The sequence below is a fragment of the Salmo salar genome, chromosome ssa17, assembly GCF_905237065.1.
Source record: "Salmo salar chromosome ssa17, Ssal_v3.1, whole genome shotgun sequence".
Taxonomy (NCBI): Eukaryota; Metazoa; Chordata; class Actinopteri; order Salmoniformes; family Salmonidae; genus Salmo; species Salmo salar.
In genome coordinates this window covers 12,378,936-12,401,589 of record NC_059458.1, presented here as the reverse complement: position 1 = coordinate 12,401,589, position 22,654 = coordinate 12,378,936, and the positions used below count along the sequence as shown (strand labels likewise).

Sequence of the window (22,654 nt, the reverse complement as noted above, 5' to 3'; positions counted from 1 at the left end):
TGCCATCGGGTTAGCTAGAACCAGTTTTGAACGTTTTAGGAGTAATGGTTAAATAGCTAATGAAATTTGAAAAATGTGATTTGTCACTATGTTGACGGTCCCTAACTGCTGTTTGTGGACGTAAGGAATATCCGTCGAGTATCCAACCTGAATCTGTCTTTACCTCGGTCTCCAAGTTTACTTTAATATGATGGTTATTATATCAATATTTGCGCATAAAGGCGTTTCCACCGACATTTATCGCATCATTAATTTTACTGACACAAAAGATCCCACCATGCGATCGAACAAATTATCTGTCTGGATTTATAAAATTGTCCCGAAAATTCCTGATTCCATCACAGCTGTCATTATAATTGTTTTATACTCATGTCTGCACTCGCATAAAAACTGTGGCAAAACTATTCATTTGCTAGCCGGAACGTGGAAACTCGGGAGTTGTAGTCATACACATGCCGTTGTTGTTAGAAAGTCAGACATTTCCTAGTTCCAACAAGTATGTGGGCGCTGCATAGAACCTGGGAAATTCCCAAGGAAAAACGATACTTATTTCCGCATTCAGATTTCACTGCTTTCCAGACTGTTGCGTTTGCGATTTGTGTAGCCTATTGTCTACATTTTAACAGAGAAGTCTGTGCTCTGTGATTTATTTTCCCTCCTCAAAGGTAAGGCAATCAATTTTTGTTAAAACAGTGGTGTTACAGCCTTTATACCAACACCCACAAAGGAGAAGGAAATTCACTTTAAACGTTATACATATTAATTACCTGACGCATGAAACCAGTCACGACCGCGCTATGGAAACATGAAATGCTTTTAAGATTTTATAAATGCCGATTTGTTTTTTTCGACATGGTGGGATCTTTTTTTGTCAGTCAAATTAATTATGCGAGAAATCGTCTTTATGGGCAAATAGGCAATTGGTATAGTTAATAACCATCATATCGAAGTACATTTTGTTGTCATGTCATGATATGTGTGCTCCTCCCGCTACGACTCGGGAAAGCATACAGTTTATTAGGCAAAATAAATACATGGTGATGAACTAAACAGGATGAGGGTCTGATTGTACACGGTGATGAACTTGACGCTCCTTTCCAATGAATATCGAGAGTCTTATTCTGGTGATATGATGATCGATGCCATGGCTGCTGTTTGACAAATAAAACAATATCGCTTTTATCCATAACAATCTCATAATGTTGGTTGCCTAGCCGCACTGTATCTGCGAGCTGTTGGCTAGAGCGCATGTGCCAAGACCAGTGGGCACATTTGCTATGTAAAGCTAACGCAACCATCAGTAGAGTTGAAAATGCGATGGAACACCATTTAAATTGTATTTTTCATTCGGTACGTGAGATTTTAACGGCAAAAGGGATTTTTTTTTAATGTAGACTACGTCATATCCGCAAACAGACGGTTTGAAACGCATCACCTGAGGGGAAATGTGTATATTGTTTTATGCAGATTATAGAATATTTGCATGAAAATCTGTCGCAAATTTGATGGAAACCTAGTTTGGAAATGGGGCAGAACCGTTGTGTTGAGATTGAGGTAATGGGGCAGGGAGGACAACAAGCTGATACATGCCAGGCATATGAAGGTGAATTATTATTCATGTTGTAGCCAGGTTCCTGTTTCTATCGTAGACATACATTTTCATAATAAGTTTACTGTTATTGCTCATTGGTCTAGATGGCCCAGTGGTGCCAGATGAAACTAGTGGACCCTAAATACCAGGAGCAGGTCCACCAGCTCTATGATGACTCCTTCCCCATGGACATCAGACAGTACCTCAGCAAGTGGATTGAGAGCATTGACTGGTAAGCAAGCAGGGATGACGACTGCAGGGAGGCTGCTGTTAAATGGATATACAAAGATCTATTCTATTTGACCGGTATTCTATTGTACTCTACCCTTTTCAATTATATCTGTATTTTATTGTATTTCATCTCGTTCATCCAATCTTAATTGCCCTGTGAATCCATATCTATGTAGAGATAATGTTGCTGTTCGGATATTGATATACAGTATGTCAATGATCCAATCCATAGGGATAATGTGGCTGTTGATGAATCCCTGGCCACTGTCCGCTTCCAAGATCTCCTAGCCCAGCTTGATGACCAACACAGCCGCTTCGCCCTGGAGAAAGACCTCCTGCGACAACACAACATCCGCAAGCTCAAGGGAAACCTCCAGGTGTAGTATTATCTCAGTTACATCTTTTCAGGACAGACCTTACTGCCAGTGGCCTTCCATACTTTATTGCTTGTATGTTACAGGAATGATCAATTAGAAGTTATACATTCTGTTGCTAATTTCCCCTTTTAACTCCTGAAATATATTGATTTTGATTGAGTTGATGTGGAATTTATGACCCGAATGTCAGTAAATGTTTTTTGGGTTTGTAGTAATAAAGTACCCACTTTTACAGGACCACTTTCAGGAGGAACCTGTTTACATGGCCATGATCATCTCTAGAAACCTGAAGGAGGAGCAGAGGATTCTGGCTGCTGCCAAAAGCATAGAGGTGCCCTACATGAACTTGTATTGACATGCATTGTTCCATAATTTCCGGACTATTAAGCACACCTGAATATAAGCCGCACCCACTGAATTTAAAAATATATATTATTTTGAACATAAATAAGCCGCACATGTCTATAAGCCGCAGGTGCCTACCGGTACATTGAAACAAATGAACTTTACACAGGCTTTAACGAAACACGGCTTGTAACAAAAAAAAATTTCGCAGTAAGCTTTAGTTGTCTTTTTGCACTGAGTCAATTCCTCACGCTGCTCTTTCCAACGTCTTATCATCGACTCATTAAGACCAAGCTCCCGTGCAGCAGCTCTATTTCCTTTTCCAACAGCCAGATCAATCGCCTTCAACTTGAAAGCTGCATCATATGCATTTCTCCGTGTCTTTGCCATGATGAGGGTGACAAAATGACTACCGTAATCAGAATGATGGGAAGTTTGAGAGCGCTCGATTTAATCTAAACAGTAAACAAAAAAGTTGCTTGACCTTAACCCGTTCGGCAATTTCATTGGTCTAATGAAAGCTTCATGCCGCCAAAAAACTGAGCACGTCACAGAATGTGTTTTTTTGGAGAGAAAAAAATTTGAAAGCGGGAAAAATCCATATATTAGCCGCGTCATTGTTTAAGCCGCGAGGTTCAAAGCGTGGGAAAAAAGTTGCGGCTTATAGTCCGGAATTTACGGTAATTAATAAAATCACCACACGTCTTTCTCTATCCATGCTGTCAGATATTGTAGATGATACATAACTGTATATTGGAGCGTTTACATGCTTTAACTGTAGAGTTAAATGAACAGTATTTTCTTCTCCGACCGACAGAGAAGACACACAGACCAGCATGGTTCTGGAGAAGCAAAAGCTGGACAACAAAGTCAAAGACATGAAAAACAAGGTTCAGGTGAGTTACCATTTCCATCGTATACTCTATGCTGATTGTTTCCTGGTGGAACAATTCCATCAGTGATTTGCAGAACATGTTCGTGCATGTCAGGTTTGCCATCTATCTGATCCAACATGTTTATCGCACTTGCTAGGAAGCGTATCAGAATATAAAGTCTCTGGAATACCTTCAAGACGAGCATGACTTTAAGGAAAATAATCTTAAGAACAGAGGTGAGGGGTTTTATTCTCAATCTGTAATAGATCATTTATTTACAGGTCTGTGTTTCAGGTTTACCCAGTAAGTGAATGTTTTTCCTTCTCCCACTTTAGAACATGAAATGAACGGGCTGACACCCAAACAGCTGGAATACGAGAAGCTGATGATTGTAGAGATGTGTTTCAAGCTGAAGTTCAAGAGAGTGGTAAGAGGGGTCATGATGAGGTTAAACAGTGAAATTTTATCATGACGTGCTGTGAATAAAAAAAAATGCAATGACAAAAAGCATGAATAATCATGCATCAAGCACTGCTAAGAATACCATTTATCATCATAGTCTGTCTGAATGACTAAGAGTGTATTATCTAGTTATAACCAGCATGCTCATATTGAAAAGTAAATGACGGTTATAGAGTAAATAATAACTACGTATGTTGTTGTCTCCCTCCACAGGAAGTGGTTGGCCAGTTGGCGGAGGTGCTCAACATGGCCGAGGCGGTCCAGTCAGACCTGATCTCAGAGGAGCTGCCTGAGTGGAAGAAGAGGCAGCAGCGCTCCTGTATTGGAGGACCACCCAACACATGTCTGGACCAACTGCAGAACTGGTGTGGAGACTAGTTCATTGTTTTGAGCATCTCTTATCTGATCAAGCAAAAAGATGAATTTAGGAACCCAACAAATAAGTATTGTTCTTATTCATCTTCTTCTTCCCCTGTAGGTTCACAGCGGTGGCAGAAAGCCTGCAGCAGGTGAGGCAGCAGCTGAAGGAGCTCCAGGAACTAGAGCAGAAGTACACATACGACAACGACCCAATCAAACAGCAGAAAGGCTTCCTGGAGGGGCGGGCCTTGGCACTGTTCCGGAACCTCCTTGAACAGTGAGTGACACCACACTTGTATTCCACTGTTAAAGGCCCACTTTGTTTTTTGCTGCCATTTTAATCATTTAAATGAATTATATACAGTACCAGTCAAAAGTTTGGACACACCTACTCAGAGGTTTATTTTTTATTTTTTTACATGTGTTATAATAGTGAACACATCAAAATATGGAATCGTAGTAACCAAAAAATATATTTTAGATTTTAGATTTGAGATTCTTCAAAGTAGCCCCCCTTTGCCTTGATGACAGCTTTGCACTCTTGGCATTCTCTCAACTAGCTTCATAAGGAATGCTTTTCCAACAGTCTTGAAGTAGTTCCCACATATGCTGAGCACTTGTTGGCTGCTTTTCCTTCACTCTGCAGTCCAACTCATCGCAAACCATCTCAATTGGGTTGAGGTCAGGTGATTGTGGAGGCCAGGTCATCTGAGGCAGCACTCCATCACTCTCCTTCTTGGTCACATAGCCCTTACACAGCCTGGAGGTGTGTTTCAAATCAAAACTAAATTTTATTTGTCACATGCGCCGAATACAACAGGTAGAGTGAAATGCAACCTTAGAGTGAAATACTTAGTTACAAGCCCTTAACCAACAATGCAGTTAAGAAAAATGCATGTAAAGTAAAAAATGTATAAGTAAAAATTAAGAAATAAAAATAACAAATAATTTAAGAGCAGTTGTAAAATAACAATACCGAGGCTATATACAGGGGTTACCGGTACAGAGTCAATGTGCGGGGGCACCGGTTAGTTGAGGGTAGATTTAAAATGTCTATGCATAAATAAACAGAATAGCAGCAGCGTCAAAGGGGGGGGCAATGCAAATAGTCTGGGTCATTGTCCTGTTGAAAAACAAATGATAGTCCCACTAAGCACAAACCAGATGGGATGGCAGATATCGCTGCAGAATGCTGTGGTAGCCATGCTGGTTAAGTGTCCCTTGAATTCAAAATAAATCACTGACAGTGTCACCTGCAAAGCACCCCCACACCATCACACCTCCTCCTACATGCAGAGATCATACTTTCACCTACTCTGTCTCATAAAAACATAGCAGTTGGATCCAAAAATCGCACATTTGGACTCATCAGACCAAAGGACAGATGTCCACCTGTCTAATGTCCATTGCTTGTGTTTCTTGGCCCAAGCAAGTCTCTTCTTATTATTGGTGTCCTTTAGTAGTGGTTTCTTTGCAGCAATTCGACCATGAAGGCCTGATTCATGCAGTCTCCTCTGAATAATGCAATGTCCGTTTTTTGAACTCTGTGAAGCATTTATTTGGGCTGCAATCTGAGATGAAGTTAACTCTAATGAACTTATCCTCTGCAGCAGAGGTAACTCTGGGTCTTCTTTTCCTGTGGCGGTCCTCATGAGAGCCAGTTTCATCATAGCGCTTGATGGTTTTTGCGACTGCGTTTGAAGAAACTTTCAACGTTCTTGAAATGTTCCGTATTGACTGTTAAAGTAATGGACTTTCGTTTCTCTTTGCTTATTTGAGCAGTTTGCCATAATATGGACTTGGTATTTTACCAAATAGGGCTATATTCTGTATACAGAACTGATTGGCTCAAACGCATTAAGAAGGAAAGAAATTTCACAAATTAACTTTTAAGAAGGCACACCTGTTAATTGAAAGTCATTCCAGGTGACTACCTCATGAAGCTGGTTGAGAGAATGCCAAGTTTGTGCAAAGCTGTCATCAAGGCAAAGGGTGGCTACTTTGAAGAATCTGAAATATAAAATATATTTTGTTATGTTTAACACTTTTTTGGTTACCACATGATTCCATATGTCTTTTTTCATAGTTATGTCTTAAGTATTATTCTACAATGTAGAAAATAGTAAATATAAAGAAAACCCTTGAATGAGTAGGTGTGTCCAAACTTTTGACTGGTACTATATATATTATGTATCAGCTGGAAGTAGAAACCTAAGTGTTGTTGTCTCTATGCCTCTATACAGTATATCACCTCACAATTCCTTGTGTCTCTGTGATGTCTTAGTTCCTTGGTGGTAGAGAGACAGCCCTGTATGCCCACACATCTACAGAGACCTCTGGTGCTACAGACAAAGATGCAGTTCACTGTCAAGCTCAGGTCAGCACAAACACAACAGCACCTCCTATCTGTAGTTCTTCCCATCTGTAGTTCCTATGGATCCTTACAGTCCTGGGTGAGTTTTAATTTGTATTTCCTCTCCTCTAGATTTCTTGTGACGCTCCAGGAATTCAACTATCAGCTCAAAGTGAAAGCTTTGTTTGACAAGTAAGTAAATGAGTGTTGTGTTATTTTGTCCTGCTCTTGAATTTGGGATGTTAATACATAACTATATGCACGTTTTATTTTCTCTCCAGGGACGTTACAGAAAAGAATGGGTTTCGTAAGTTCAACATATTGGGTACCGACACAAAAGTTATTAATATGGAGGAGTCAAATGGAAGCTTGGCTGCAGAGTTTTCACATTTGGTAAGCTAGCACCATTTTAAATGGCATACAGGGCACTAAATCTGAATGACTTGTCCCAGTTGTCCATTTGGACCTGCAATGTCATCACTCTTTACAGCAGGGTTCTCCAACTGGCAGTCATTTTATTTGGCGGTCAAGTTGTATTTTTATTTATTTATTACTGTAAAAATACCAGCAAATCAGCTCCGAGTGATTTTAATTTTGGAAATCTGTTCCAAAGTATTCCACGCATTATAGAGAAATATATGTGACCGTATACAAATGTAAGCAAGGTTTGATATGGTTATAGTAAAATATGATATCTGTTTGGGCTTCTTGCGGTCAATTTGTAGGCTACAAATTATTTGTAATTATGCTCGGGCACCCTGACCATCCTCTCAAGAAAATATCGGCCTGCAGCTGAATCTACAGTAGTTGATGATCCCTGCTTTACAGTTTATTCTTTGATCTCAACACAGAAACTGCTAGAGCAGAGAGTGACTGGAAAAGGAAAGAAAGAGGTAAGAGAGCTGGTTTCTGATTGGTCTTAATGGGCTGTAATGACCATGTATTCGGTACAGTATTTGTGAATTTCATGATGAGTATTAAATACATTCTGGTGCGGATTATGTTTCTCTGTCTGTCCATGTTATTCCAGGGGCCTCTCATTGTGACAGAGGAGCTGCACTGCATCTGCTTTGAGTCGGAACTCCGCCAGTCAGGTCTGGAAATCAAACTAGGGGTAAGTGATCTGAAATATAGAGATTCAGGTCTACACTCCCATGAGGTCCAACAGCGCTTTGGCCTTATTTAATTTGACTTTGATTTAGTCTGGCCTCTGGTCCTTTTTAGACCATCTCCCTGCCCATCGTGGTCATCTCCAACAGCAGCCAGATGCCCAGTGGCTGGGCCTCCATCCTGTGGTACAACATGCTGACCAGCGAGCCCCAGGTAGTCTTCTCTCAAGGTTCCTTCCTCCTAGGGAGTTTTTCCTTGCCTTGAAGGTGCTTTGCTGGCTTACTGTCAAACACTTTGACAACTTTTGATTTAAAAATCCGTTTTTAAATAAATATGATTGATTTGTTGGAACAGAACCTGGAGTTCTTCCTGAGCCCTCCGACAGTGTCCTGGGGTCAGCTATCTGAGGTGCTGAGCTGGCAGTTCTCCTCTGTCACCAAGAGGGGACTCAATGATGAGCAGCTAGGCATTCTGGCCGACAAACTACTGGGCCAGAAAGCACAGAGGAATCCTGAGGGCCTTATCCCCTGGACCATGTTTGGTGCTGTCAAGGTAGGTTAGGATTACAGTACACAGAATATTTGGTCCCAATTTAAACAAAGTACAATTCATAAAGCATTTATATACTGTAGCAAACAGAAGATTTATGTAGTGTTTATGAAGCATTTAAGTGTATATCTTATTCTTTAAATGGTGTAGAAAAGGTGATGTAACAATTCCCAACGTAGGGGGACTTGCCAAATGTGACAATATACAATGTATGTTTATACGCCATTTATATAATATGACATGCACATGTAGATGATTTGTGAAGCATTTACAGTGCATTCGGAAAGTATTCAGACCCCATTGACTTTTTCCACATTTTGTTACGTTACAGCCTTATAAAATTGAAAGAATAATTATTTTCCCCTCAATCTACACACTATAATGACAAAGCAAAAACAGGTTTAGACATTTTTACAAATCTATAAAAAAATATATTACTTACACTACCGGTCAAAAGGGTTTTTCTTTATTTTTACTATTTTCTACATTGTAGAATAATAGTGAAGACATCAAACTATGAAATAACACATATGGAATCATGTAGTAACCAAAAAAGTGTTAAACAAATCAGAATTTATTTGAAATTCTTCAAATGGCCACCCTTCGCCTTGATGACAGCTTTGCACACTCTTGGCATTTTCTCAACCAGCTTCATGAGGCAATCTGGAATGCATTTCAATTAACAGGTGTGCCTTCTAAAAAGTTAATTTGTGGAATTTCTTTCCTCAAAAGATCGGACTGTTTTTAAATTTTCCCCTAAAATGACATATCCAAATCTGTAGTTCAGGACCTGAAGCAAGTATATGCATATTCTTGATACCATTTGAAAGGAAACACTTAAGTTTGTGAATGTGAAATTAAGGTAGGAGAATAACACGTTAGATTTGGTAAAAGATAATACAAAAAAAAAAAGTTTTTGTTCCATCATCTTTGAAGTGCAGGAGAAAGGCCAATATCACTTTGGAGTCTAGGTGCAATTTAGATTTTGGCCACTAGATGGCAGCAGTGTATGTGCAAAGTTTTAAACTGATCCCATTACATTACTGTTCAAAATGTTGTATCAAGTCTACCCAAATGTGTGAATTGGTAAATTGATACATTTCTAGTACATAACTATAGAGAACATGCAAAAATGATATGGTAATATTTTTTTTTAGTTTACACACTCCCAGGAATGTCAGAAATGATGGATAATTAGCTTCCCTACAGAAAATACACTAACCTTCACACATCTAGATGGGGGGGGGAGGAGAGGTTCAAACTGTAGAACCCAGGTCCTACATTTCAATATAAAAATGTATCTTATCAAACAGAACTATGCTACATTTTATCTCTGGGACCCTCAGGATGACAAATCAGAGCAAGGTTACTGAATGTAATACATTATTTACCTTCAGAGGTGAATGTATCAAACCAGTTGCATGATAAGTTTTGTTGTTGTGCACTCTCCTCAAACAATAACATGGTATTTTTTCACTAATAGCTACTGTTAATTGGACAGTGCAGTTAGATTAACAAGAATTTAAGCTTTCTGCCTTAAGACATGTCTATGTCCTGGGAAATGTTCTTGTTACTTACAACGTCATGCTAATCACATTAGCGCACGTTAGCTCAACCAACCCATGGGGGGGATACCGATCCCGTAGAGGTTTAATGCATTTGAGCCAATCAGTTGTGTTGTGACAAGATGGGGGGGGGGGGGGTATACAGAAGATAGCCCTATTTGGTAAAAGACCAAGTACATATTATGGTAAGAATAGCTCAAATAAGCAAAGAGAAACGACAGGCCATCATTACTTTAAGACATGAAGGTCAGTCAATACGGAACATTTCAAGAAATTTGCAAGTTTCTTCAAATGCAGTCACAAAAACCATCAAGCACTATGATGGTAAGTAAGCATTTCACTGTAAGGTCTACACCTGTTGTATTCGCCGCATGTGACAAATACAATTTGATTTGATTTTATGGCCTGATTCACAGTCTCCTCTGAACAGTTGATGTTGATGTGTCTGTTACTTGAACTCTGAAGCTGTCATGGCTGTCGTAGAGAGGGGACCAAAGTGCAGCGTGGTTGTAGTTCCACATTTTATTAAATCTGTTAAACTTTGCAATACATAAATAACTGAATTAACAAAACAAACCATGACGCAGAGAGAAACAAACACTACTCAAAATATAATAACCCACAAAAACCCAGGAAGAAAAACCCCTACTTAACCTGTTGAGGACAGACGTGCGGAACCCCTAGCCAACAGCCAATGGCATCGCACGGCACGAAATACAAAACCAAATAAAATACCACTATTCAATTTTCTCAAACAATCAACTATTTTACACCATTTTAAAGATAACTCTGGTTAATCTAACCACATTGTCCGATTTCAAAAAGGCTTTACAGCAAAAGCAAAACATTAGATTATGTTAGGAGAGTACATAGACACAAATAATCACACAGCCATTTTCCAAGCAAGCATATATGTCACATAAACCCAAACCACAGCTAAATGCAGCACTAACCTTTGATCTTCATCAGATGACACTCCTAGGACATTATGTTATACAATACATGCATGTTTTGTTCAATCAAGTTCATATTTATATCAAAAACCAGCTTTTTACATTAGCATGTGATGTTCAGAACTAGCATACCCACCGAAAACTTCCGGTGAATTTACTAAATTACTCATGATAAACGTTGACAAAATACATAACAATTATTTTAAGAATTCTAGATACAGAATTCCTTTATGCAATCGCTATGTCCGATTTTAAAATAGCTTTTCGGCGAAAGCACATTTTGCAATATTCTGAGTACATAGCTCCAATTAGAGACAACGAGGACCAGCTGCCTCCAATTGGAGATCAACCCAAAAAACAACAGAAATAGAAAAAGTAGAACTTAAACATAAATACAAAACATAGAAAAACACACAACACCCCATGTCACGCCCTGACCTACTCTACCATAGAAAATAACCTCTTACTTTGGTCAGGACGTGACAGAAGCATTTATTTGGGCTGCAATTTCTGAGGTTGGTAACAATAATGAACTTATCCTCTACAGCAGAGGTAACTCTGGGTCTTCCTTTCCTGTAGCGGTCCTCATGAGAGCCAGTTTCATCATAGCGCTTGATGGTTTTTGCAACTGCACTTGAAGAAACGTTCATATTGACTGACCTTCATGTCTTAAAGTAATGATGGACTGTCATTTCTCTTTGCTTATTTGAGCTGTTCTTGCCATAATATGGACTTGGTCTTTTACCAAATAGAGCTATCTTCTGTATACCCCCTACCTTGTCACAACACAACTGATAGGCTCAAACGCATGAACATCTGCTCCAGAGACTGGGGTGAAGGTTCACCTTCCAACAGGACAACGATCCTAAGCACACAGCCAAGACGACGCAGGAGTGGCTTCAGGTCAAGTCTTTGAATGTGTTATAACCAAGAAGACTCAAGGCTGTAATCACTGCCAAAGGTGCTTCAACAAAGTACTGATGGGTTCTGACTTCTAAATGTGAAAATATGAAATGTACTTATTCATGTCACTGAGGGAGAATGTAGAACATTTACATTCTGTCAGAATACATTACTGTTAGACATCAGGGATCTTATGGGAAGGAGAAGGGCCACAGTTTGCTACAAGTCAACAGGACAGCCATGAGTTGGGGAGGAGTGAGGAATTTGTGCCGTGGTCAGGACAGATGTCACGAGAATTTTGCTATCTCAATGGTTGAACTCAACTATCACTCAAGCTTTGTCTACTTCCCAGAGGTCGTCAATCTCCGGTTAATAAAGAATTAGACAAAGTCTCAGATTCTGCAATAGATCAGTCCTTTATTCAGAGAGCGCTCTGTCTTCAAAATGAGAACGCAATCTTTTTAAAGCACACACACACACACACACACAAATGAACTCACATCAGTATAAACTCCACCTCTCTTTAGGTGGCCTGTATTTTTCCAAAGTTCACATGCATTGTTTATCACCCTTCTGCAACATGTTTCATCTTCTGCAAGCCATTTTTAACAGTTTTTCTCCTCCCTAGGGTGGGGAGGCCTCTTTCCAGTTATTCGTTTCAACGTTATCACAAGTCAACAGTTCAGTTGTCCTTGAATGTCTCAACTATACCCAGCTCATAATGTGAAATAGTAACACAATGGCCTAGTCACACACATTATTGAATTATGACTCTTAACACATTTCATACAATTATATGGTTTCAGGGTGGAATACTTTAGTCATTATCTTAAACATACAAATTATTCTATCAACAGATATCACTAATGTCCTGTCTAGCTTAAGAGATGTATTGGCTGTCCTGATGTGTAAGGAGGAGACTCAGTATACGAGGAAGGTTTAAATACCAGTGCTTGTGTAAATATATGTATTGGTCTGTTCAGCTGTCTGACTCAGTGGGTGAATAAACTTGGTTTGAGCTTTACTAATCGTCCATGAGATTTTACTCTTTATTTAGAACGTAACAGTACTGAGTAAAGGGTCTCAATACTTATGTAAATGTGATATTTAAGTTTTTTATTTTAGATAAATTAGCAAAAATGTCTACAAACCTGTTTTTGCTTTGTCATTATAGGGTATTGTGTGTAGATTGATGGAAAAAAACTATTGAATCAATTTTAGAATAAGGCTGTAGTGTAACAAAATGTGGAAAAGTCAAGGAGTCTGAATACTTTCCGAATGCACTGTATGTAGTGCTTATGAAACCTTTATTCTATATAAAGCCTTTTATAAGTTGTACTTTTAAAAATATTTACAGTTCAAAGAGATATATATATATATATATATATATATGTATATATGTATGTATGTATGAGGAGGACATCTAGTAAGTGTTTCCTTTTGTCAACTATAGAGCCTCAGTGAGAAGAGGTTTCCCTTCTGGCTGTGGATCGAAGCCATCCTGGACCTCATCAAGAGACATCTGCTGACCCTGTGGAATGATGGGTGAGTTATTCTTTACTCTTTTTGGAATTGCACATTTACAAAAGCAAATAACTAGTGCTCTTATAGGGATGACATATTAGCTGAATGGCTACATCTGGCACATTTACAGACATGAACAATGTGCATTGTCCCTGCCTACTAAAACAAATACAGTAATGTAAGTAATAAAGAAATGTTGCTTGTTCTCTCCCACTACAGTTGCATCCTGGGCTTCGTGAGTAAGGAGAGGGCAAAGGCCATGCTGACTGGGAAGTGTCCAGGCACGTTCCTGCTGCGCTTCAGTGAGAGTAGCAGAGACGGAGCCATCACATTCACTTGGGTGGAACACGACCTAAACGGTGAGTAGCACACATGCGCATTTACAACTAAAGGTGCTATATTTGAATCTGTTTTTTTATTTCACCCTTATTTTAGCAGGGTGGATTCCCCCCAAAATACATTCATGAAAAACAACCACATTTCTCAAAAAAGAGTTCCTCAACCAACAAACTGAATTGCCCAAAGGGCACCAATGCAACCAACTGTAGATTATTTTCAAGATGGTTCCATAAATGAGGTGTGGATCAACTAAAAGCTGTTTTATCCTAAATCTGTAGAGACAGAAGGAATTTCAAGAGTTAACCATCCCTGTGACGGAGTATGGTATCTCATACCTCTATATGTTAGTAACAATGTTAGGTAAATGCAGTTTTTTTTGCAAAAGAGCTTTATAAATTAACAGAATGCAATGTTTTGACCTATGCGATGTCAGAGGGTCAGCCTACTTTCTGTTAGAATGCAAAGATGAATGCTAAACCTGTCACCCATGTTCCACAGATGAGCCTGTATTCCATGCAGTGGCGCCCTACACCAAGAGTGAGCTGTCTGCCGTCTCTCTGCCTGACATCATCCGAACCTACAAGGTGATGGCAGCTGAGAACATCCCAGAGAACCCACTCTGCTTCCTCTACCCAGACATCCCCAAAGACGAGTCCTTCGGAAAGTACTACACCAGGGCCTCCGAGGGTAAGCAGCCAGTGATCTTTTTGTTTCAAATCATATCTTATTTACAAGGTCTCGTGTGAAGGTTACCCGTGACTGAGGTAAAAAAATGTATGGAATAAATAGGATTTAACTGTTATTTCCTTTTTTTGTTATTTTGTTCCTGATGCTTTCCTAAATCTCTGATGCATTTCAGACACCTCAAACCATACTTCGTTTAGATTTATTTTTGGCCATGTATGAATGTTTTATTCAATGTGTCTCTATGGGCTAATAGCAGTAAGGCCAAATAAGTCTTTCATCAAATAATTTTTATATATTTTTTGGGAATACCTACAGAGGTCCTAAAAATAGCTGGTCCATCTTATGATCAAACTAAAACAATTCTATATGTTAGCTTTATAGATATCGTCTTAGACTCCTAGGGGTTCAGCTTGTGGGCGTCGTAGAGCAAAACAGCTGACCCGTTCGTGTGAGTCTCAGCTTTCCATAGTGGGGTGATTTTTGTTTCTGGCTTAAACCGTTCGGACTTGACAGATGTTTTCGTTGGAAGAAAAACAAAGTTGGCATGCCAAAGGGACCGACTTCAAACGAGTCCCGTGAAGCTTGTCGTAGACCAAAACAGCCGTGAGTCTCAGCTTTCCATAATGGGGTCACTCCGCTGTAGAGCTGCCTGTTTCCACTGCAGATGGGGTAAACCGACATCGGCGGATGTTGTGTATTGAGACGCAGTCCTTGCAAAAAACTAAAGCCTCTAGGTTGAACAGACAGATTAGTTTTCCACGCAGGCACAGACATCGACTATAGGCATATCAAATATAAATGTTTACAAAATAATAATAAGACATGATACATTTCACATTATAGAATTATAGGAATATAGAATTAATAAAACATCTGTTGGTCAGAAAATAGAAGTGATAAGATTAGGCATTCTATTTCTGTGTTTAAAATCCCCTCAATGACCATGGTGTCTGGTAAACCTTTGGGGATGTTTATTATGAACAAAACATCCCCAATCTTCCATCTGGTCCTCCATTTAGTTTTTCAGCATCGGAGCCCATGGACGTGGAGAGTCCAACCGACACAGGATACGTAGACACTAATATCATATCAGTGTCAGAAGTGTAAGTTTAGAGTAGGCTACCCTTCATACGTTACATATTTCTTAATCTATAACAGGAAGACATTTTATTTGCAATGTTCTGGTTTGGGTCCCGTGTGGCTCAGTTGGTAGAGCATGGTGTTTGCAACGCCACGTTTGTGGGTTCGATTCCCACGGGGGACCAGTACGGGGGAAAAAATTATGAAATGTATGCATTCACTACTGTAAGTCGCTCTGGATAAGAGCGTCTGCTAAATGTCTAAAATGTAAAAAAAAAAAAGTAAAATGTAATCCATAATCTGACTTAATTGACTGTTATTTTCCCCATGGACATCAGAGAGTACCTCAGCAAGTGGATTGAGAGCATCGACTGGTAAGCAAGCAGGGATGACGACTGCAGGGAGGCTGCTGTTAAATGGATATACAAAGATCTATTCTATTTGACCGGTATTCTATTGTACTCTACCCTTTTCAATTATATCTGTATTTTATTGTATTTCATCTCGTTCATCCAATCTTAATTGCCCTGTGAATCCATATCTATGTAGAGATAATGTTGCTGTTCGGATATTGATATACAGTATGTCAATGATCCAATCCATAGGGATAATGTGGCTGTTGATGAATCCTTGGCCACTGTCTGCTTCCACGATCTCCTAGCCCAGCTTGATGACCAACACAGCCACTTCGCCCTGGAGAAAGACCTCCTGCGACAACACAACATCCGCAAGCTCAAGGGAAACCTCCAGGTGTAGTATTATCTCAGTTACATCTTTTCAGGACAGACCTTACTGCCAGTGGCCTTCCATACTTTATTGCTTGTATGTTACAGGAATGATCAATTAGAAGTTATACATTCTGTTGCTAATTTCCCCTTTTAACTCCTGAAATATATTGATTTTGATTGAGTTGATGTGGAATTTATGACCCGAATGTCAGTAAATGTTTTTTGGGTTTGTAGTAATAAAGTACCCACTTTTACAGGACCACTTTACATTTACATTACATTTAAGACATTTAGCAGACGCTCTTATCCAGAGCGACTTACAAATTGGTGCATTCACCTTATAATATCCAGTGGAACAACCACTTTACAATAGTGCATCTAAATCTACAATACAGATACCCGCCATTTTGGAGTCATCTAAAATCATAAATAGCATTAGAAATATTTCAGGAGGAACCTGTTTACATGGCCATGATCATCTCTAGAAACCTGAAGGAGGAGCAGAGGATTCTGGCTGCTGCCAAAAGCATAGAGGTGCCCTACATGAACTTGTATTGACATACATTGTAATTAATAAAATCACCACACATCTCTCTAACCATGCTGTCAGATATTGTAGATGATGCATAACTATATTGGAGCGTTTACATGCTTTAACTGTAGAGTTAAATGAACAGTATTTTCTTCTCAGATCGACAGAGAAGACACACAGACCAGCATGGTCCTGGAGAAGCAAAAGCTGGACAACAAAGTCAAAGACATGAAAAACAAGGTTCAGGTGAGTTACCATTTCCATCGTATACTCTATGCTGATTGTTCCCTGGTGGAACAATTCCATCAGTGATTTGCAGAACATGTTCGTGCATGTCAGGTTTGCCATCTATCTCACTTGCTAGGAAGCGGATCAGAATATAAAGTCTCTGGAATACCTTCAAGACGAGCATGACTTTAAGGAAAATACTCTTAAGAACAGAGGTGAGGGGTTTTATTCTCAATCTGTAATAGATCATTTATTTACAGGTCTGTGTTTCAGGTTTTGCCAGTAAGTGAATGTTTTTCCTTCTCCCACTTTAGAACATGAAATGAACGGGCTGACACCCAAACAGCTGGAATACGAGAAGCTGCTGATTGTAGAGATGAACTTAAGCTTGAAACACAAGAGAAATGTAAGAGGGGTCATGATTAGAGGTCGACCGATTAATCGGCATGACCGATTTAATTAGGGCCGATTTCAAGTTTTCATAACAATTGGTAATTGGCCTTTTTGGATGCCGATTATGGCCGATTACATTGCAATCCACGAGGAGATTGTGTGGCAGGCTGACCACTTGTTACGCGAGTGCAGCATCAAAAGGACCTTGTAACTGCAAGGAGCCAAAGTAAGTTGCTAGCTAGCATTAAACTTATCTAAAAAAAAAAATCAATCTTCACAAAATCACTAGTTAACTACACATGGTTTATGATTTTACTAGGTTAACTAGCTTGTCCTGCATTGCGTATAATCAAAGCCATGCCTGTTAATTTATCATCGAATCACAGCCTACTTCGCCAAACGGGTGATGATTTAACAAAAGCACATTTGCGAAAAATGCACAATCGTTGCACAAATGTACCTAACCATAAACATCAATGCCTTCATTAAAATCAATACACAGAAATATATTTTTTTTAAACCTGCATATTTTGTTAAAATAAATGCATGTTAGCAGGCAGTATTAACTAGCGAAATTGTGTCACTTCTCTTGCGTTCAGTGCAAGCAGAGTCAGGGTATATGCAACAGTTTTGGCCGCACCATTTCTTCCTAACAAAGACCGTAATTAATTTGCCAGAATTTTACATAATTATGACATAACATTGAAGGTTGTGCAATGTAACAGCAATATTTAGACTTAGGAATGCCACCCGTTTGATAAAATACGTAACGGTTCTGTATTTCACTGAAAGAATAAACGTTTTGTTTTCGAAATGATCGTTTCCGGATTCGACCATTTTAATGACCAAAGGCTCGTATTTCTGTGTGTCTATGATTTGATAGAGCAGTCTGACTGAGCGGTGGTAGGCAACAGCAGGCTCATAAGCATTCATTCAAACAGCACTTTACTGCGTTTGCCAGCAGCTCTCAGCAATGCTTGATCCACAGTGCTATCAACTCCCGAGATTAGGCTGGCCATACTAAAGCACCTATAAGAACATCCAATAATCAAAGGTATATGAAATACAAATTGTATAGAGACAAATAGTTGACGCATCATAATTCCGATAATAACTACAGCCTAAAACTTCTTACCTGGGAATATTGAAGACTCATGTTATAAGGAACCACCAGCTTTCATATGTTCTCATGTTCTGAGCAAGGAACTTAAACGTTAGCTTTTTTACATGGCACATATTGCACTTTTACTTTATTCTCCAACGCTGTGTTTTTGTATTATTTAAACCAATTTGAACATGTTTCATTATTTATTTGAGACTAAATAGATTTTATTGATGTATTAACCTCTCTGGGCTAGGTGGGACATGACCGTCCCACTCTATTCAACAGCGTGGCGCGAAATACAAAACCTCAAAAATGCAATAATTTCAAACATACGACTATTTTACCCCATTTTAAAGATAAGACTCTCGTTAATCTAACCACATTGTCCGATTTCAAAAAGGCTTTACAGCAAAAGCAAAACATTAGATTATGTTAGGAGAGTACATAGCCCAAAATAATCACACAGCCATTTTCCAAGCAAGCATGTCACAGAAACCCAAAACACAGCTAAATTAAGCACTAACCTTTGATCTTCATCAGATGATACTTCTAGGACATTATGTTATACAATACATGCATGTTTTGTTCAATCAAGTTCTCACGGTTGTCGTACTGGAGAGAAGACCAAGGCGCAGCGGGTTGCATGTTCATCATGATAATTTATTAACTAACCGTGAACACGGAAAAACAAGAGACCGCCAGTTTTACAGGCTAGGTACTTGCATACAGCGCAATGCAAAAACAACTACCCACAAGTAAACAAACAAAACACACACCTACTTATAGGACTCCCAATCAGAGGCAACTAGAAACACCTGCCTCCAATTGAGAGTCCAGCACCCAACCTACACATAGAAAACTAACCTAGAACCTACCCATAGAAATACAAACATAAACCAGTGACCAAAAAAACCCGTAATACATAAATAAACTACCCTCTGCCACGTCCTGACCAAACTACAATAACCAAATATACTCTATACTGGTCAGGACGTGACACAAGTTCATATTTATATCAAAAAACAGCTTTTTACATTGGCGTGTGATGTTCAGAAAATGTTTCCCCACCGAAAACTTCCGGTGAATTTGCTAAATTACTCATCATAAACGTTGACAAAATACATAACAATTATTTTAAGAATTATAGATACAGAACTCCTTTATGCAATCGCTATGTCAGATTTTAAAATGGCTTTTCGGAGAAAGCACAATTTGCAATATTCTGAGTACATAGCTCAGCCATCACGGCTAGCTATTTTGACACCCGCCAACTTCGGGGCACACTAAACTCAGAATTAGTAATAGAAAAATTGTATTACCTTTGCTGATCTTCGTCAGAATGCACTCCCAGGACTGCTACTTCCACAAGAAATGTTGTTTTTGTTCCAAATAATCCATAGTTATGTCCAAATACCTCCGTTTTGTTCGTGCGTTCAGGTCACTATCCAAAGGGTAGCGAGCGCATTTCGAGACAAAAAAATTCAAAATGTTCCATTGCCGTACTTAGAAGCATGTCAAACCCTGTTTAAAATCAATTTTTATGCTATTTTTCTCGTAAAATAGCTATAATATTCCAACCGGACAATAGTGTATTCATTCAAAGAGGAAAATAAAAAACAGCGTGGTCGCGTGAATGCGCATATCCAATCTCTTTGTCACCAGGCAGACCACTGAGAAACTGAGCTACTATACTCTGCCCAGAGACTGGAGACGCCTCAATCCGCTTTCTGAAGGCTTTAGAGAGCCAATGGAAGCCTTAGAAAGTGCTACGTAACCCCAGAGATACTGTAGTTTCGATAGAGAATCAAAAGAAGAACTACAAATTCTCAGACAGGCCACTTCCTGCTTGGAATTTTTTCTCATGTCTTTGCCTGCCATATGAGTTCTGTTATACTCAGACACCATTCAAACAGTTTTAGAAACTTCAGAATGTTTTCTGTCCAAATCTACTAATAATATGCATATTCTCGTTTCTGGCCAAGAGTAGTAACCAGTTTAAATCGGGTACGTTTTTTTATCCGGCCGTGAAAATACTGCCCCCTATCCCAGACAGGTTAAGTTAAAATAAGTGTTCATCGTTCATTCAGTATTGTTGTAATTGTCATTATTTATATATCAGCCGATTTAATCGGTATCAGCTTTTTTGGGTCCTCCAATAATCGGTATCGGCGTTGAAAAAGCATAATCGGTCGAGCTCTAGTCATGATGAGGTTAAACAGTGACATTGTACTGTGAATAAAAAAAAAAATGCAATGACAAAAAGCATGAATAATCATGCATCAAGCACTGCTAAGAATACCATTTATCATCATAGTCTGTCTGAATGACTAAGAGTGTATTATCTAGTTATAACCAGCATGCTCATATTGAAAAGTAAATGACGGTTATAGAGTAAATAATAACTACGTATGTTGTTGTCTCCCTCCACAGGAAGTGGTTGGCCAGTTGGCGGAGGTGCTCAACATGGCCGAGGCGGTCCAGTCAGACCTGATCTCAGAGGAGCTGCCTGAGTGGAAGAAGAGGCAGCAGCGCTCCTGTATTGGAGGACCACCCAACACATGTCTGGACCAACTGCAGAACTGGTGTGGAGACTAGTTCATTCTTTTGAGCATCTCTTGTCTGATCAAGCAAAAAGATGAATTTAGGAACCCAACAAATAAGTATTGTTCTTATTCATCTTCTTCTTCCCCTGTAGGTTCACAGCGGTGGCAGAAAGCCTGCAGCAGGTGAGGCAGCAGCTGAAGGAGCTCCAGGAACTAGAGCAGAAGTACACATACGACAACGACCCAATCAAACAGCAGAAAGGCTTCCTGGAGGGGCGGGCCTTGGCACTGTTCCGGAACCTCCTTGAACAGTGAGTGACACCACACTTGTATTCCACTGTTAAAGGCCCACTTTGTTTTTTGCTGCCATTTTAATCATTTAAATTAATTATATACAGTACCAGTCAAAAGTTTGGACACACCTACTCATTAGAGGGTTTTTTTATTTATTTTTATTTTTACATGTGTTATAATAGTGAACACATCAAAATATGGAATCGTAGTAACCAAAAAATATATTTTAGATTTTAGATTTGAGATTCTTCAAAGTAGCCCCCCTTTGCCTTGATGACAGCTTTGCACTCTTGGCATTCTCTCAACTAGCTTCATAAGGAATGCTTTTCCAACAGTCTTGAAGTAGTTCCCACATATGCTGAGCACTTGTTGGCTGCTTTTCCTTCACTCTGCAGTCCAACTCATCGCAAACCATCTCAATTGGGTTGAGGTCAGGTGATTGTGGAGGCCAGGTCATCTGAGGCAGCACTCCATCACTCTCCTTCTTGGTCACATAGCCCTTACACAGCCTGGAGGTGTGTTTCAAATCAAAACAAATTTTATTTGTCACATGCGCCGAATACAACAGGTAGAGTGAAATGCAACCTTAGAGTGAAATACTTAGTTACAAGCCCTTAACCAACAATGCAGTTAAGAAAAATGCGTGTAAAGTAAAAAATGTATAAGTAAAAATTAAGAAATAAAAATAACAAATAATTTAAGAGCAGTAGTAAAATAACAATACCGAGGCTATATACAGGGGTTACCGGTACAGAGTCAATGTGCGGGGGCACCGGTTAGTTGAGGGTAGATTTAAAATGTCTATGCATAAATAAACAGAATAGCAGCAGCGTCAAAGGGGGGGGGCAATGCAAATAGTCTGGGTCATTGTCCTGTTGAAAAACAAATGATAGTCCCACTAAGCACAAACCAGATGGGATGGCAGATATCGCTGCAGAATGCTGTGGTAGCCATGCTGGTTAAGTGTCCCTTGAATTCAAAATAAATCACTGACAGTGTCACCTGCAAAGCACCCCCACACCATCACACCTCCTCCTACATGCAGAGATCATACTTTCACCTACTCTGTCTCATAAAAACATAGCAGTTGGATCCAAAAATCGCACATTTGGACTCATCAGACCAAAGGACAGATGTCCACCTGTCTAATGTCCATTGCTTGTGTTTCTTGGCCCAAGTAAGTCTCTTCTTATTATTGGTGTCCTTTAGTAATGGTTTCTTTGCAGCAATTCGACCATGAAGGCCTGATTCATGCAGTCTCCTCTGAATAATGCAATGTCCGTTTTTTGAACTCTGTGAAGCATTTATTTGGGCTGCAATCTGAGATGAAGTTAACTCTAATGAACTTATCCTCTGCAGCAGAGGTAACTCTGGGTCTTCTTTTCCTGTGGCGGTCCTCATGAGAGCCAGTTTCATCATAGCGCTTGATGGTTTTTGCGACTGCGTTTGAAGAAACTTTCAAAGTTCTTGAAATGTTCCGTATTGACTGTTAAAGTAATGGACTTTCGTTTCTCTTTGCTTATTTGA

General features: G+C 39.4%; 1 protein-coding gene and 1 pseudogene across 3 annotated transcripts in view; both read left to right on the top strand.

Moving 5' to 3' along the window:
* Nucleotides 1-445: 445 nt before the first annotated feature.
* Nucleotides 446-15,910, top strand: LOC106575214 (signal transducer and activator of transcription 1-alpha/beta-like). 2 transcript variants are annotated; one of them, XM_045698798.1, is made up of 20 exons: nt 446-665; nt 1,696-1,823; nt 2,055-2,199; nt 2,435-2,529; nt 3,353-3,440; nt 3,577-3,655; nt 3,755-3,846; nt 4,095-4,246; nt 4,360-4,518; nt 6,526-6,618; nt 6,727-6,786; nt 6,876-6,987; nt 7,446-7,487; nt 7,625-7,708; nt 7,819-7,917; nt 8,059-8,256; nt 13,128-13,219; nt 13,418-13,557; nt 14,036-14,224; nt 15,643-15,910. In XM_045698798.1, the coding sequence occupies exons 2-20, from the start codon at nt 1,696-1,698 to the stop codon at nt 15,747-15,749; spliced, it is 2,154 nt and encodes a 717-aa protein (XP_045554754.1). In that variant the 5' UTR covers nt 446-665; the 3' UTR covers nt 15,750-15,910. The 2 variants fall into 2 exon arrangements, with proteins under 2 accessions (XP_045554754.1, XP_045554755.1); XM_045698799.1 differs by lacking the exons at nt 446-665; nt 15,643-15,910 and adding an exon at nt 1,277-1,603 and having other exon boundaries at nt 14,036-14,339.
* LOC123723888 (signal transducer and activator of transcription 1-alpha/beta-like) overlaps nt 14,370-22,654 on the top strand; it is a 28,341-nt pseudogene continuing 20,056 nt past the window's right edge. Inside the window, exons 1-8 of the transcript XR_006759973.1 lie at nt 14,370-15,678; nt 15,910-16,054; nt 16,483-16,566; nt 16,724-16,810; nt 16,929-17,007; nt 17,107-17,198; nt 20,721-20,872; nt 20,986-21,144. The product of XR_006759973.1 is annotated as a signal transducer and activator of transcription 1-alpha/beta-like (transcript). The remainder of the gene's footprint in view (nt 15,679-15,909; nt 16,055-16,482; nt 16,567-16,723; nt 16,811-16,928; nt 17,008-17,106; nt 17,199-20,720; nt 20,873-20,985; nt 21,145-22,654) is intronic.

Bases quoted from the DNA above. Each gene is read 5' to 3' on its own strand.
- LOC106575214 (XM_045698798.1), top strand. From the start codon at position 1,696: ATGGCCCAGTGGTGCCAGATGAAACTAGTGGACCCTAAATACCAGGAG. The intron at 3,656-3,754 runs GTGAGGGGTTTT...CTCCCACTTTAG, and splicing joins AAATAATCTTAAGAACAGAG to AACATGAAATGAACGGGCTG. The intron at 3,847-4,094 runs GTAAGAGGGGTC...CTCCCTCCACAG, and splicing joins AGCTGAAGTTCAAGAGAGTG to GAAGTGGTTGGCCAGTTGGC.